Source organism: Dromiciops gliroides, chromosome 1, assembly GCF_019393635.1.
Source record: "Dromiciops gliroides isolate mDroGli1 chromosome 1, mDroGli1.pri, whole genome shotgun sequence".
In the NCBI taxonomy this organism is placed as follows: domain Eukaryota; kingdom Metazoa; phylum Chordata; class Mammalia; order Microbiotheria; family Microbiotheriidae; genus Dromiciops; species Dromiciops gliroides.
The window spans coordinates 642,212,276-642,229,200 of NC_057861.1; the positions used below are offsets into that span (position 1 = coordinate 642,212,276).

The 16,925-nt window shown below is 41.0% G+C and overlaps 1 protein-coding gene across 2 annotated transcripts in view; it reads right to left on the reverse strand.

Annotated features, from left to right (window-relative positions):
• GLDC (glycine decarboxylase) overlaps positions 1–16,925 on the reverse strand; it is a 125,248-nt gene that overhangs the window by 21,535 nt on the left and 86,788 nt on the right. For both annotated transcript variants that reach the window (XM_043974717.1, XM_043974721.1), the window contains 4 exons: positions 13,781–13,906; positions 11,305–11,454; positions 7,344–7,456; positions 3,433–3,574 (listed from right to left, as the gene is read on the reverse strand). In XM_043974717.1, coding sequence (XP_043830652.1) covers positions 3,433–3,574; positions 7,344–7,456; positions 11,305–11,454; positions 13,781–13,906 — 531 coding nt within the window. The remainder of the gene's footprint in view (positions 1–3,432; positions 3,575–7,343; positions 7,457–11,304; positions 11,455–13,780; positions 13,907–16,925) is intronic.

Sequence of the window (16,925 nt, forward strand, 5' to 3'; positions counted from 1 at the left end):
CATTAGGGGTCATGAACTACTCATATTAACCATACTGATGGACCCCTCTACTAGTGTAGATAATTGATTATTTATTCTACTACAATTGGAAAAATACAAATTCTAATTGTCACAACCAAGGATATATGCATATTCCCATTTCTTCCCCGATCTACCAAATCTTAACAACCTCTGAACTAACTCCTAGAGCTTATTGTTTGTAGCATTGCCCAGTGCTACCCAAGGTTATTATTCCTGCCTTGCATATCAGATCATCTGGGGTTAGATGATGGCAGTTTATATGGGCAGTGCCATTGGGCACCTCTCCCACCTTCTCCTAGGTTTTCAGGAAAAGAGCGCTCATGGAGTGGGCGCTCATGTAAAACAAGGGTTCTTGACCTTTTTTGTAACCATATACTCCTTTGGATGGTCTAATGATGCCTATGGACCCCTTCTTAGAATCCTTTTAAATGCAAAATAAAATAAAAGTGATGCTTTTAAAATAAAACAAATATAATGCAAAATAAAATACATAGGATTACAATGTAAACCAATTATATTAAAGTACAGTTATTCAAATATTTTTAAAAGAAACTCATGCAGGGAGTGGCTAGGTGGCACAGTGGATAAAGCACCAGCCCTGGATTCAGGAGGACCTGAATTTAAATCCGACCTCAGACACTTGACACTTACTAGCTGTGTGACCCTGGGCAAGTCACTTAACCCTCATTTCCCACAAGAAAGAAAGAAAGAAAGACAGAAAGACAGAAAGAAAGAAAGAAAGAAAGAAAGAAAGAAAGAAAGAAAGAAAGAAAGAAAGAGAGAGAGAAAGAAAGAGAGAGAGAAAGAAAGAAAGAGAGAAAGAAAGAAAGAGAGAAAGAAAGAAAGAGAGAAAGAAAGAAAGAGAGAGAGAGAGAGAGAGAGAGAGAGAGAAAGAAAGAAAGAGAGAAAGAAAGAAAGAAAGAAAGAAAGAAAGAAAGAAAGAAAGAAAGAAAGAAAGAAAGAAAGAAAGAAAGAAAGAAAGAAAGAAAGAAAGAGAATCAATGTCATGGACTCTAGGTATAAGAGATGGGAAGAAGGGCTAAACCAGACAACATCATATCCCTTCAGTCCCTTCTTTTCTGCTTCCCTCCCCTGCCTCCTGGAGGAAGTATAGCAAGCCACTTTTTTGAGGAGAAGGTAGATAAATGGAGATTATCAGGAAGTAGAAATCATAAAAAACACCAAAAAAAAAAACCCTTTTAAAAAGGAGTGGGGGGCAGCTAGGTGGCACAGTGGATAGAGCACCGGCCCTGGAGTCAGGAGTACCTGAGTTCAAATCCGGCTTCAGACACTTAACACTTACTAGCTGTGTGACCCTGGGCAAGTCACTTAACCCCAACTGCCTCACTAAAAATAAAAAATAAATAAAAAATAAAAAAGGAGTGGGTAGGGGCAGCTAGGTGGCATAGTGGAGAAAGCACCAGCCCTGGATTCAGGAGGACCTGAGTTCAAATCCGACCTCAAACACTTGACACTTACTAGCTGTGTGACCCTGGGCAAGTCAGTTAACTCTCATTGCCCCACTAAAAAGGAGTGGGTAGATGGGGGAATAGTAGATGCTAAAGCTACAAGTTAATGCCTCTAAAACTGGGGAATAACTTGGATGGTTTTCAGAGACCAGAGTCAATTATTTGTTTCAAATGAAAGGACCGCACTAGAGGCAACACAGGGTAAGAGAAGGAGCACTAAATTGAAGAGGCAGAAGTCCTGGGTTCGAGTTCTAGGGCTCTGACATTTGCTGACAATCCATCTGAGCTAGAACAAGTCAGTCTTTTAATCTGTAAAATGGGGGGAGGAGGGTAATAATTTGTATGCTACCTATCTCACAGGATTATTGTGGGAAAAGCCCTTACTGAGTAACAAGAAGTTATTTATTCATCATCTATTCCTGGGAAAGCTGCATTAACTAGTCAGTTAGTGAGGCAACACAGAAAAAAGAGAACATGATGGGAGTTACAAATTGAATTTTTTTTAAAGAAATACCCAGTTCCAATAAGCTCTTTCATTTTTATTTTCAGATAAGAAAGGCAGAGTTTCTAGGCAAAGTCTAATTATTCAAGGGATTGCAGCTCCCCATCTCTGGAGATACAAAGGGAATATGCATTCGGCAAAAGAATCAGTACAGAAATTTCTGCAACACTTCACAGTCTTGTCTTTATCATTTAAGACTGATTCTTAACTCGTGGTCCATGAATTTGTGGGGGCTGGGGAATAAATACTTGGATAAATGTATTTGATAGAATTGGTTTCTTTTGTAATCCTGTATATTTTATTTTAGGCATTTACAAACATGATTCTGGGAAGGGGTCCTTGGGCTTCATAAGACTGCCCAAGGGAACTAAGGCACTAAAATGGTCAAGAGCCCATGGTCTAAAACAAGGTCCCTGTGAGGAGCAAAGTTACCTACATGAGATTTCTGGGTTTTGAGAGGTTCACAAATTATAGATTTAGAGCTGGGCTTAAATGATCCCAGAGGCAATGTAGTCCAGCATCCATAAGTGTTGGTGGTACTTTAAAATGGCAAATGGGTGACACAGTGTAGCTTAACCTCGCCCAATGGGTATAGGTCTGTACCCCAACTACAAGCCTAGAGGTATATATTTGACTTTACAATACTCATGATTCTCTGCCCAATATAGAGAGCACACATGGAGAACTGTACAGTAATGGGCCTAAAGGGCATGCGTGATGATGAAGCATCATTGTACCATCTCTGGAAAGATTTCTTTAACCATCAGTGGTTAGAGATCCACCTGTCAACAACATGGTCCATATCTGGTTATAGTTTCTCCAAGGAACTCCTGTTTCTGGCATTCCAGGTCTTTTACAATCAAGCTTCAGAGGTCCCTGGTTATTAATTAGCCTTGTCATTAGATTCCCTTTCACCCACCACATAGTACATTAAAAAGAGTTCTGGATTGTGGGTCAAAAGACCTGGGTTTGAATCTTGGCCCTGCCACTTATTATCCGTATGACCTTGACCTAAGCCTCAGTTCCACACCTGTGAAATAAGAGGGTTGGACTAGATGACCTCTGGACTTTCAGCTCTAAATCTACAATTGTACTATCTCCTACACCTCCATCTCCCATTTTTCTCTTGCCCAATCCAGTCTGCAATTGCTTTCACGCCATTTTTCTAGACCTGTCTTTTGTACTTGCCTTGCTGTCACAGGTCCTTGTGCACTGGGCATGCTACCATTAGCCTGAGAACACTTAATATGTGTTTGTTAGATTAGATTACATAGAACAGACAATTTCCTCATTTACAAACCAAGAGACAAGGGCTTTTTCATGGCCCTCCTGCCCACAGGTCCTCAACACATATCCCACCATCTCTCTACACACATACACACACACACACACACACAAACACAAACACACACACTGCTGACATATGATCAACTTCCTTACCTTAATATATGCCCAAGAAATTGGCAAAATGGCACTGGAGCCCCAGGGAGCAGCACTGACAGTACCCAAAGGGTGCCCATCTTTATCCAGCTTTATTGAGATGACTGGATGGTTTGGTAGAAAAGGAGCAAGATGCTTCTTCCTAGACCAAAAAAAAAAGTCAACTCCATGACTTGAAAAATGCATGAAGAAATACAGCAGTTTCTTTATGTGGAAAGAGATCATGAGATCATAGGATCTGTACATTTGAAGCTGGGGAGAGACTTTAGAGGCCCTTGATCAGGATCACTTGTCCAGGATCAGACAACTAACTGTCATTGTTAGGATTTGAACCCGGGTCTTTCTGACTTCAGAGTCCAGTCCTCTAACAATTTCACTATACTGCCTCTCAGATCAATAATTATTAATACTAACAGCTAGCATCTATATAGTGCCTACTATGTGCCAAGCAATATGTTAAATGCTTTATGAATATTTTCTCATTTGATCCTCTGAAAAATCTTTGGAAGTGTCATTATTCCCATTTTACAGTTGAGGAAACTGAGGCAGGCAAAGGTTAAGTGGCTGGTCTGAGGTCTGCCTGACTCCAGGCCCAGTAGTTAATCTACTGTACTACCTTGCAGCCAAATTAGGTCCAGGCTTTTACTCTCTGGGAAAAAGCAAAAAGGAGTCACCAGCACTGGAAGTCAGAGACATTAGAGAACACTTTCCCTGCCAGCTCTACAACAGTAGTCACATGACTACTCATCAAGGCCCCACCCCCACCTGAGCAGGGGTACATTAGCTGTCTTGTGGACAGACTCATGTGTGCATTCCACTGGCCACTGACCACTGGCCATTCCACAAAGTGCAGCGAAGAGGTGACCACTTTTCCCCATTATGGAGTCAGAGGATCTGGGTTTGAATCTCAACTCCACTACTTACTATGTGTTCTTGGTCCAGTCACTTAAATTCCCTCGGCCCCAGTTTCCTTATCTATAAAATGAGGGGATTGGATTAAATGACCCCTAAAGTCCCTTCTAACTCAAAATCTATGCCACAATGAACTTAAGGAAGAAGGAAGAAAAGAAATAAGCATTTATTAAGCACCAACTATGTGCCAAGATCCATGCTAATTGCAATACAAATATCATCTAATTTGATCTTCACAACAATCCTGTTATTATCCCCATTTTAAAGTTGAGGAAACTGAGGCAAACTTTCATCCCAAATTCAATTGTCTTTCCTTTGCCAAATGAAATCCTGACAAGAAACAACCCTGAGCAATCCTTCTGCCATCACCATACTCTTTTCCCAGTCTGCAAACTTGGAAATCTTGCATGAGCTCCCACCCAAATGGATAGGAGATGGTTCATCTTTTTTGTCCCTAGCTGACTTAATTTTAGCTAAACGAGTGTATTTACATGATCTCACCCCCCCCCCCATGTAGGGATAGGAGAGTTGGGCTCAATGATCTTAGGATTTTTATTGTTGTTTGGTTGTGTCTGACTCTTCATGACCCCATCTGGGGTTTTCGTGACAAAGATACTAAATTGGTTTGTCATTTCCTTCTTCCTCTCACTTTAGAGATGAGGAAACTGAGGCAAACAAGGTGAAATGAGTTTCCTAGGGTCACATAGCTAGTAAGTGTCAAGTATCTGAGGTCAAATTTGAACTCAGGTCCTCCTGAATCCAGGACTGGTGCTTTATCCACTGCACCACCTAGCTGCCCCTGAGGCATCCTTTTTTAAAAAGAAAAAAAATGCTACAGATATTAAGATTTGAAATTAAATCCATCTACTCATACTGACATCAGGCTACTGTGGGCAGAGAACTGGACATGATATTTAAAAGACCTAGATTCCAATCCTGACTCTGCTACTCCCATTCATTCATTCATTCAACAGACATTTGTCAAGCACTTTTTTTTTAGTGGGGGAGAGGGGCAATCGAGGTTAAGTGACTCATCCAGGGTCATACAATCAGCGAGTATCTGAGAGCAGATTTGAACTGAGGTTCTCCTGATTCTACAGCCAGTTCTATCCATTAGCTGCCCCTATCATCAAACACTTATTGAGCTTAGTGAGGGGAGAGGGGCAAAAGGTCAATAAGACACAGCCCTTAAACTCATATAGCTTATAATAGGGGCACAAAAGATACAAACATAATTATAATACAGAATATTGAAAATATGCATTGGAGGGTTGCTAAACAAAGCACTAAATGAGGTCTAAGGAGGGAGGTTCTTTACCTACAAGGGTAGCTTCGAAGGCTTTATGAAAGAGGTGTCATTTGGGTTGAGTTTTGAAGTCAAAGAGGGTATTCCAGGCATAAGGAACATCATGAATAAAAGTAAAGAAACAGGAAAACACAAGATGTGTTGGGGTGGTCAGGAGAACTTGGGTGTACTCTAATTTGACTGAAGCATAGGATACATGGAGAACATAATATAAGATAAGACTAGAAGCTAGTGTAATAACAGGTTGTAGAAGGCCTTGAATGCCAAGCACAGAAGGACTCGTTTTACTTAGTAGACATCAGGGAGCCACAGAAGAATTTAAAGTAGGATTAACATGATTAGATTTAAATATGAGAAAGAATATTCTAATAGTATCAAGGAAGGAAGGGAGTGGAAGTGGGAAGACTTTACTATTGAAGTAATGCAAGTAAGTAATCATGAACACTTGTACTGGAGTGGTGACAGTAGGAATAAAGAGATATCTCATCTAAGAGATGTTCAGAGATTTAACTGAGAGGACTTTGTCTGTAATTGGATGGGATACTACCTGTGTGGCCTTCAGGAAATCACTTTACCTCTTTAGGATTCGGTTAAACACTTAACAAATACTTGTTCATTGATTAGTCTGCAAAATGAGAAGGTTGGCTTGGATAATATCTAAGATTCTCTTCATCAATAAATATATGTAATATAATAATCCTATTATCTAAATGCCAATTATGATTCATAACAGCCCATCCAAGTTCTTGACCTGCTTGGCAAGCTCAGCATCTTTATTATTTTGCCTCTGAATCATCTCTTCTTCTACTAGAGACCATTTCTTTAGAATTTCAACTTTTACCTAAGGACCTATAGCTTGAACTAAAACCCTCTGTCAAAAAAAATTGTTTAGTCACTTTTCAGTTGTGTCTGACTCTTAGTGACCCCACTTGGGATCTTCTTGGCAAAAATACTTGAGTGGTTTGTCATTTCCTTCTCCAGCTCATTTTACAGATGAGAAAATTGAGGCAAACAGGGCTAAATGATTTGCCAAGGGTCACATAGCTAGTAAGTACCTGAAGCTGGATTTGAACTCAAGTCTTCCTGACTCCAGACTCAACATTCTAACCATTGCACTGCCTAGTTGCCCTGTCTCCAAAAATTACAAAAAACAAAACTATGCGTTCTGTTGACACATGCTAATTTCTAGAAAACTGTTGTCCACATTACTGGACTATCCTAAGTGCTCATCATTAGCAAATGACCTTTTTCTATAAAGGTAAATTTAATGGTTTAGAGGCACTGATGCAAAGGCAAAAGTTAACATTTCTGTTTGGGTTTTTTGGAAGAAAATAGGACTTTCAATGTTCTGTTGCCTTCATGATTAGTCACAGGTTATAGCAGCTGAACTGCCTTTAGGTTCATAGAATTAAAAGCTTTAGGGGTTAGAGAGAGGAAAGGACTTATCCAAGATCACATAAAGAGTAAAGCAAGTTAGAATTCAAACTCAGATCCTCTGACACCAGCTCTAGATCTCTTTCCTCCCTGCTCCATTTCATCTCATTTCTGCTTTCCTATCATCAGTCTGAAAACCAGATAGGGTGAAGGAAGAGAAAAGGATGTAACAAATCCCCAGAGAGGAAGAACACCAAGTCAGCTATCTGTCATATTGTATCCCTCCACTGGGGTCCCAGAGCCATGCCTAGGAACTCACACACCAATGGGCCCCATCCCAGGCCCACCGCCACCATGGGGAATGCAGAACGTCTTGTGAAGGTTTAAATGTGAGACATCGGAGCCATAGTCTCCTGGACGGCAGAGTCCCACCTGTCAGGGAGAAAGATCAGAGAAAATAATCACTGGATGCAGATGGAAACATCACAGAGAACTCCTCCCTTCTTAAAAAAAACCAACCCCAGGGGCAGCTAGATGGCGCAATGGATAGAGCACCGGCCCTGGAGTCAGGAGTACCTGAGTTCAAATCCGGCCTTAGACACTTAACACTTACTAGCTGTGTGACCCTGGGCAAATCACTTAACCCCAATTGCCTCACACACACACACACAAAAAAAACCCCAACCCCACCAAAAGAAGCCTAGATGTAAACACCTGCATGTACACAAAAGAGGTGTTCAAAGACATTGGTTGATCAGCAATAGCAAGTCAAGGTTAATCATGGTACCCTCTTACCCCACCAGTGAAGGGGTGGGGAGGGCTAGGCTAGGGAGAGTGGTCAGAAGTAGAATCAATTTATGAGCTTTCTTGAAATTTCTTCAATACTGGCCCTCCTCTTTAGTTAATATTTGACATTTCTGCAATCAGGTAGGCTTAGGGTTATTACAAAAGCAAGAGCATGTGCTTGTGTCAAAGTGGAAGATAGAAAGGCAAACAATGGAGATTGAGAATGAGTCATAGCAAAAGATAGATGTCTTGCATATATGTGATATATATATTTATATATGGATTATGTTATTTAATTGCATCCATACCTTCAGTACCTAGTACATCATCTGGCACACAGTAGGCACTAAAAACATATTTATTCATTGATTAATTTATAGTTCAGATGAAACATGGTATAGTGGCTAAAAATCTGGCTTCGAGGCCAGGAGGACCTTCGTTCAAAACTGACCTCTTACACATATTGGTTGTATGACCCAAGACAAGTCACTTGACCACTTAACATGCCCCAGGAAACTCCCTAAGATTAAACATTGAAGAGAAGGTGCTGACCTGCATTAGTAGAAAGAGTTTCCTCATCTGGGAGTTCCCTATCAATACAATCATATGTTCAATCTCTATGCCTTTGTATAGTTGATGCTCAATTATATGGTTCAACGATTAGGTCTATGTGAAGGGAAAGAGGTGCCAATTTTTTAAAGTGGCAAACATTACCACCTTGTTATTGGGAATTCATTCCTAGAATGGTTTTTTTTTTCAGTCTTGCTAGTTTCCTAATGCATTTTGGCATATTTCTAGAGAACACAGACATTGGCTTGTTGTTGTTCAGTCATTCAGTCATGTAGAACTCTTCATGACCCCATGGACCATAGCATACCAATACCATCCAGGGGATCTTCTTGGCAAAGATACTAGAGTGGTTTGCCATTTCCTTCTCCAGTGGATTAAGGCAAACAGAGGTTGTGACTTGCCCAGGGTCACACAGCCAGTGAGTATCTGATGCTGGATTTGAACTTGGGTCTTCCTAACTCTAGGCTTAGCACTCTATCCACTGAGCCTTCTAGCTGCCTTTGTACACATTGGCCAAGAGAGCTTGAGTAGGAGGAACGAACCACCTGGGACTAACCATTTAAGACTGGAAAGATCACCATAGCATCATAGAATCTAGAGTCACAGGGATCTTTAGGGATCAGCTAGTCCAACTTTCATCATTACCAATGAGATAGTCAGGACCAGAGAAGGGAAGGGACCCAAGATCGTCTCACTGCTGCCTCCTTCCTCCTAAAAGAGTACTGTGATAGGGGCCAAGGACACTAACATCCCTTCCTATAATAGTCTCCTATCAGGTCTTCTTCTCTCTAATATCTCCAGGGGATGCAGCTTCTCATCCCTCACACAACTACCCAAATAACCTTTTTTGTGCACAGAATTCATCACAGACTTCTAGTTGCTTTCAGCATAATGTTCAAATTATGTATCCTGGTATTTAAGGTCCTCAACTTTGCACCATCTAGCCTAACCATCTCCTTTTGGTGGGTGAGGAAACTCTTAGAGAGAAATTGACTTTCCAGGATCTTTTAGGTAGTAAGAAGAAAAGTTGGGATTTAAACCCAGAGCCCCTGTCCCTGTAAGGAAGAAAATGGCCTGGAAATAAGCAACTGCCCCCGATAAGCTATGACAAAGATAATTCTCACTGCATTGGTCAAAATTTAACACCAGTTCAAGTACATTCCACAATCATTCTTATTTTGAACAAGGCAGAGGATGAGCATACTAAGCTTCTATACTTACAAAGCAATGGGCACAGGGTTAGGTGTCCTGTTTCTAGGACTACAAAGCAATATGCCGTCTGTACACTGTGCCTTTAAAAAGAGTCAGTGGGAAGCACAGAGAAGTGGAGAAAAATATGAGATGGCAAGCTCAATATATTCAGGAGACTATTAAGCAGATCAGGATAGTCTCCCACTCCCCACTGTGTTTTATCAACAGAGCATGTTACAAAGACCAAAGAATTCATCAGCATCAGCCCCTAGGACATGCATATCCATCTCTGCTTTACAGATGAAAAAGCCAAGCAGCTGAAAGGCTAAACGATGGAGGCCCGGTCTGCTGAGGAGTCAGCAAGCACCTGAAGCCAGAACTCAGGAAGAGGCTGCCCCCAGAGGACTCCATCACCATCTGCCAAAATTGCTGGAGAAAATACATTCTGGATTCCCTCCCCCCAGAACTCCAACATTTGATACCCTGCTGAAATGGGAAGCTGTGAATGAAACAGACAAAAGACAGTGCGATGTAATCTTTGAAGTTGGGGGGCCTGGGTTCAAATCTCAAATCAGGTATGGAAAACCTATGGGAGGAAGACACAGCCTCTTTAGGGTCCTCATCTGCAAAAGGAGGGGCTATAATTAAAAGGCCCTTTCGCAGTCTAAATCAATGAGCTTCAACCTCTGTGTATTGTATTAGTTCAGCCAATGAAGGAAATAAGAAAAGTAAAGTCTGATTTTTATTTTTGCCTCAAAATTGGAGGTTTATAGAGAGAACTCTTTTATTCATTCATCCATTCAAATCACATTTATCAAGTGCCTACTGTGGGCATTGGAGAAGATATAAAATTCAGACAATACACATTCCCCATTAGGCTGTCAGGTCCATGAGGGAAGGGTTAGCCCCTTCCCTAAACAGAGATCCTAAGCAGAAATCATGAAAAAAGCAAGATGTTACAAGTTAAGTTCAAAAACACAGTTGTTCTATGAGGTCTTGGGGGAAAAGAGGAAGTTCCATGGACGGGCAGCCTCTAAAATGAATTCAGTAGACAAAGCCAGAGACGGCATAAGCAAAGTCATGCTGCACGGTCAGGGACAGAGAGAGTCATACAGTAATATGAGATAGGGCCTGGAAAGTCAGGCCATGTCAGTCTGTGGATAGCCTTGACTGCTAGGCAAAGAAATTGGAAATCAGTAAGCACCAGGCAGCCTCTGAAGACCCCCTAGAATCAATAACCTGACCAGACCAGCTCTAGGTACAAAAAGAGACTATTCATCAATGCAAAAAAAGCCCACCAAGTATTAATAGAATGTAAACAAAAGGGATACTAAAAGCTGTGCAATTGCAGTGACTAATCGTGGCCCCAGAAAAAAGAGGAAGGCAACTCTGTCCTTTTCTCAGAGAGGTGGGGGACAATCAATGCAGAATGTTAGGAGTGCCCAGATGGGCTTACTATATTAATCACCTTTGCCTGACTGTTTTTCTCTTGTTAAGACAGAAGGATTACTAGGTGGGCAGCTAAGGTAGGTATATTTCAGAACAATGGTGATATAAAAATAACAGCACCAATAAAATTTTAATTTTAAGAAATGTTGTTCTGGCAACAGTATGGAGAAAGATCTGGAAAAGAGAGAGGATAGAAAACCCTTTAGGAGGCTATTGAAACCATAGAAGCTGGTGATAACCAGGAGATGTATCAAGATGATGGCCGAGGGAAGAGACCATCCCACCTGAGCATTCATGTTTGCTCCATCAAGGTAAACCTGGCCTCCGTGTTGGTGGATGAGGTCACACACATCACTGATATTCTCCTCAAATACCCCATTGGTGGATGGGTAAGTGATCATGATAGCTGCCAGGTTCTCTTTATGCTTATCCACCTATAGGACAGAAAAGTACAGGGAAATAAACCATTTGCATCTCCTAAATAGAAAGAAACATGGAATTACAGAATTTGGAATCTGGAAGATCATTTAGTTGAAACTCTTCCTTTTACAGATGAAGAAACTGAAGTCCAGAATAATTGGGTGACATGTCCAAGGTCACACAGTAATGTAAAGAGCAGAGATGGGAATGGGAACTTGGTCTCAACTTTAAAAGCAACACCTTTTTCCACTATACATAGGCAGGTAGGTGGAGCAACAGACAGGGTGCATGACTTGGAGTCAGCAAGTTCTGCTTTCAATTCTGGCCTCTGACACTTGCTAGCTGTGGGACCTTGGGGAAGTCACTTAAGTTCTGTCTGTCTCTATTTCCTCATCTATAAAATAGGAATAATAATAGCACTTACTACTCAGGGTTGTTGATAAAATGAAATAACATTTGTAACATGCTTTGTGAATCTTAAAGTACTCTATAAATGCTAGCTGCTACTGTTATGACACTAGTCTGACTTTAAATTCTGAAAATTACCTGAAATCCTATGAATGCAAGGGTATCTTAGCTATAATTACTCCCCATGAAGACATTGTGAGGGAAAATAAAAACACCTACTCTAGTTAGTTCTCAACAGCCTAAGTGGAGGAGGTTGAAGTAATTTTCTAAATAATTTGGACACGGAGCAGCTGGGTGGTGTAGTGGATAAAGCACCGGCCCTGGATTCAGAAGGATCTAAGTTTAAATACATCCTCAGACACTTGACATGTACTAGCTGTGTGACCCTGGGCAAGTCACTTAACCTCCACTGCCCCACAAAAAAAAAGAGAAGAAAAATAAATAAATAAATTGGACACAAATCTCTCTAAAGAAGGGTTTGTTTGTTTTTTAATCTGATTTTCATGGTGTCGTGGAAATGAGCAGACGACCCAGAGTTAATAGGTCTAAATGTCAATCCTGGCCCTGTCACTTACCACCTATGTGGCTATGACTTGGCAAGTCCTTTTCCAAAGCCTCAAGTCTTCAATTGTAAAATTAGGATAATACTCAAATACTTATTAAGATAGACCCTTATAAACCTCTAAATGCCCTAGGTAACTCTCTAAACCTATAAGGTCAATCAGTAAGCATTTATTAGGCACCTACTAATGTGCCAAGCACTATACAGTATTACTGTCTCAACCTTCCACTTTCCTTTATTTGGGTGTAGTCAATCTAGCACCCTCCTCCCTCCCCCTCAGGTATTCCATTCCCCTCTTTCCCTGAAGAAAGGTGAAAAAGAAGTCTTGACCTTGGCCTCTTAATAAAGAACAGATACACAGAAAAGCAAATAGGTTTGTTTTGTCAAGCTGGTAGACCTAGGTTCATGGGATAATTAAGTAGGGTCCAAAAAAAAAAAAACTCAAGGTAATTACAGCATATATTTTACAGTCTTATAAAATGCAACAAAAGGCAAAGAACTTTTGTCAGAGAGACCTGGGGAAAGAAGGAAGGAAGGAGGGAGGGAGGGAAAGAGAGAGAGAAAGAGAAAGAGAGAGAGAGAGAGAGAGAGAGAGAGAGAGAGAGAGAGAGATATGGGGGTGGGCCAGCAGGAATGAGCAGAGCTGTGGAATCTTCTCTTTCCCCTGGAAGGCAGCCACAGGAAGTTCCTAGTCCCTCAGCCTAATAACCTGAACAGGCAAATCTATTCAACTGATTTTCTTCACACTCTCAAGATTCCCTGGCTCGCTAGTCTACTGGCAGCAAGCAGATATGGTTGCTAAGCAACGCCTTTACCAGGGATTTGGGAATGGGGGAAGGGAGGAGGGAGGAAGCCAGCCTGAAACTTTCAGCAGGTGAAGGCTGAAACCGTGCTACAGACATCTGGGTAATTTGCAAAAATGTTTTATTCCAGTCACAAAGTGTGCATGTCACCCTTAAGAGCAACAAGAGATAAGGAGAGAAGGGGTCAGAACATAGTGTCCTTAGACTACCAAAGATCAAATTCACTTGCTTATACAAAGACTCCTTAAATTCATGAATTAGAGGAGGGGATATTTTCTAATCATCTGATGTTTCTTTAAACTGGTGAAGAGGAAGGAGAACATCAACTATGGGCAAGTTGATCCAGGGCCAAAGGGCCATTTTCTTACAGGCTGGTGTGGATTGTTGGCTTCTGATTTGAGGCTGCTTCCCCTAAACCGGCTTGAAAGATAGATCTCAGTCAAAGTTAGGAACCCAAAGAGGAGAGAAGGCACTCCTAAGACGTATGTACACAGGTACCTTCCACTTTTTTCCCTGTTCCCTCATCCCATCCCTCCAACAGTCATTCCCAACAGGAACCGCGCTCACCATGGCTCTGAGATGAACTATGTCAATACTCCCATATTTGTCCACCTCCACTGGCTGAATCTTCATACCTGCCATCTGGGCACTGGCAGGGTTGGTACCATGTGCAGATTTAGGAATAAGGCAGACCTTAGAAAATGAAAATAGTGCAGGGAGGAGAGAAGAATGAAGGTTTAAAAAATAAGCTTCTAAAAAAACAATAACCATCCATCTTATGAAGCAGTAATGTTAAATAAGAATGAAAGTTTATCCAGATGTGCCTTCTACAAACAATAACTAAATTAATACTAAATACTTATCAATGTAGGCTTTTTTTTGTTCCAATACAACCCATTGAATGGTGTCTTATAATGTGCTGTAAGCTATGCACTGATTAGCCTTCTTGGTTACAAATTGTTCCGAGGCAAGAGAAAGGAGTGGTTTTCATTTCAGTCCCTTCCCCCTCAATGTTTTATTTTTCTGAAAGACAGTGCAGAAGTTCAGAATATTAGTTCAACTTCTCCTCTCCCACCCCATCCCAGCAAAGTACCATGGCCTTGTTTGGATCTTGTCTTATGCATAAAACATATAAATACAATGGAGGTGGACTGAAAAACAATAACTTCTTTCCCATCTCAGTTTTCTGGATCAAAAGTCTGTTGCTACCCCAGGGAAATGAGTCAGCTGATTTTCCATAAGTTCAAATTAACTTGTTCAAACATTCCAGTGATAGAGAGTTACTCTAAACTCAATTAATCAGAAAAACCACAAGGCCACAAGCTAAATCTTTCAGACTTAAATGCCAAATCCGTTGTTGTTCGAAAAGCACTCCCTGTTTTGTGGGTTCTCGTAAACACTGGTTAACCTAGGATGAGCTGAAAGTTGTGAAAAAAACATAACAAGGGGAGACAGAGAATCTTCCAGTTTCAGCATACTAATCATTTAATCAATATTTATTGAACACCTATGTGCAAGGCATGCCAATAAAGCATAACCTTCATAATGGCCTTATTTGCAATAGCAAACAAAACAAAACAAAACAAAACAACCTGAAAACTACCAGTTAGGAAATAACAGAATAAATTCGAGAATATGAAAAGGCAGATGATTGTGCCATAAGAAAAGATGATTAGGAAGAACACAAAGACCTGCTAGAAGCTGATGAATGAAGAGTCAAGAATCAGAACAATATACATTATACTGATATTAAAAGGAAGACAGGAGGAAGGATCTGTGATTTCGGTCATGTAAGGAGCGAGCTTCCAGCGTGGAAACTCTCTATACAGTAGAGGTAAGGCCCAGGGACCTGCTTGAAGTACAAAGAGAGTAAATGATTTGTCCAAGGTCACACATCTATTTAGCATCAGGGTCAGAATTTGAATCTAGGTCTTTCTGAACTAGAGACTTGGAAGAATTCCCCCCAGCCCTGTTTCCATCCGGGATCCTATAGACTCTGTCCAGGGAGCAACTCATCAAGATGGGTCTGGTCATCACCCCCACCTCCAACCACTAAGCAGCTTCCACCGATTGGGCAGTTCAGCACAAGAGCTCCCAGAATAGCAGCACCCAGCCCTTTTCCCCCACCACTAGCACCACTTGCAACTTTTAGGGCGGTGAGACCCAGCAAACTGCCTTTGAAGGCAATGTAGCCCCACCTCCTCAGCAGCCACAACTACTTAAAACCTCAAAAAGAATATGCTCAACACTAAAATCCTTGGCACTATCATATGTTCCGACATCGGAAACCGAGATGGTTTTTGTCAATCAAGATGGCACTAAAGAATATGTATTATCATCTGTTCTGCTGCTGCACCCTAAGGACCCCTGGGTCTTTCCGTCTGACTCTCAGCTGAAATCAACTATATTTGTTGTCTCCCCCCACCCCTTAGAATAGGAAATGACTATTTTACATTTCTCTTTGTTTTGCAAAGCGTGAAAAATTAATGTTTGTTCATACATATATTCATTCTTGGCTCCAAGGTCAATGCTCTATCTACTGCCTCTCTAAAAAAGAATAATGACAATAACAAGAGCAATCAATTGAGTTATGGCACACTGGATCTAGGGCCAGCCTTGAAGTCAAAAATATCTAGGTTCAAGATCTGTCTCTGCTCCTCACTAGCTCTTGTGGTCACCGACAAGCCACAAGACCTCTTGAGCCTCACTTTCCTAATATATAAAATGGGAATAATAATATGTATATAATATTGTAGTACCTGCCTCACAAGGATGTTGTAGGACTCAAATGAGGAAATTATATATATATATGTGTGTGTGTATGCATATATGCATATGTTCATATATGTATATTAAAATATGAGTATACACACATATATAGTATATATAGAATAATATATGTATGTATACATATATGTGTGCATATCACATAACATACATAAATATCAGTTAGTTATGAGTGTTCAAAATAGAATCTTTTAAAAACATGGTAGGGAGGGAGCAGCTAGGTGGCGCAGTAGATAAAGCACCGGCCCTGGATTCAGGAGTACCTGAGTTCAAATCTGGCCTCAGACACTTGACACTTGCTAGCTGTGTGACCCTGGACAAGTCACTTAACCCTCATTGCCCTGCAAAAACAAACAAACAAACAAAAAACATGGTAGGGGCAGCTAGGTGGCGCAGTGGATAAAGCACTGGCCCTGGATTCAGGAGGACCTCAGTTCAAATCCAGCCTCAGACACTTGACTAGCTCTGTGACTCTGGGCAAGTCACTTAACCCTCATTGCCCCACAAAAAGGAAGGAAGGAAGGAAGGAAGGAAGGAAGGAAGGAAGGAAGGAAGGAAGGAAGGAAGGAAGGAAGGAAGGAAGGAAGGAAGGAAGGAAGGAAGGAAGGAAGGAAGAAAAAGAAAGAAAGAAAGAAAGAGAGAGAGAGAGAAAAAGAAAGAAAGAGAGAGAGAAAGAAAGAAAGAGAGAGAAAAAGAAAAAAAGAAAAACAGTCTTACAGAAAGTAGAGGGCAGGGGCTGCTAAGCGGTGAAGTGGACAAAGCACCAGCCCTGGAATAAGGAGAACCTGAATTCAAATCCATCTGTGTGACTCTGGGCAAGTCACTTAACCCTTAGCCTTCAGGGGGAAAAAAGTAGATAGTGGGCTTTTAAGTTTAATCTGTTATTAACCTTTTTTCTATCACTTTCTTAAGTCTAAACAATAAA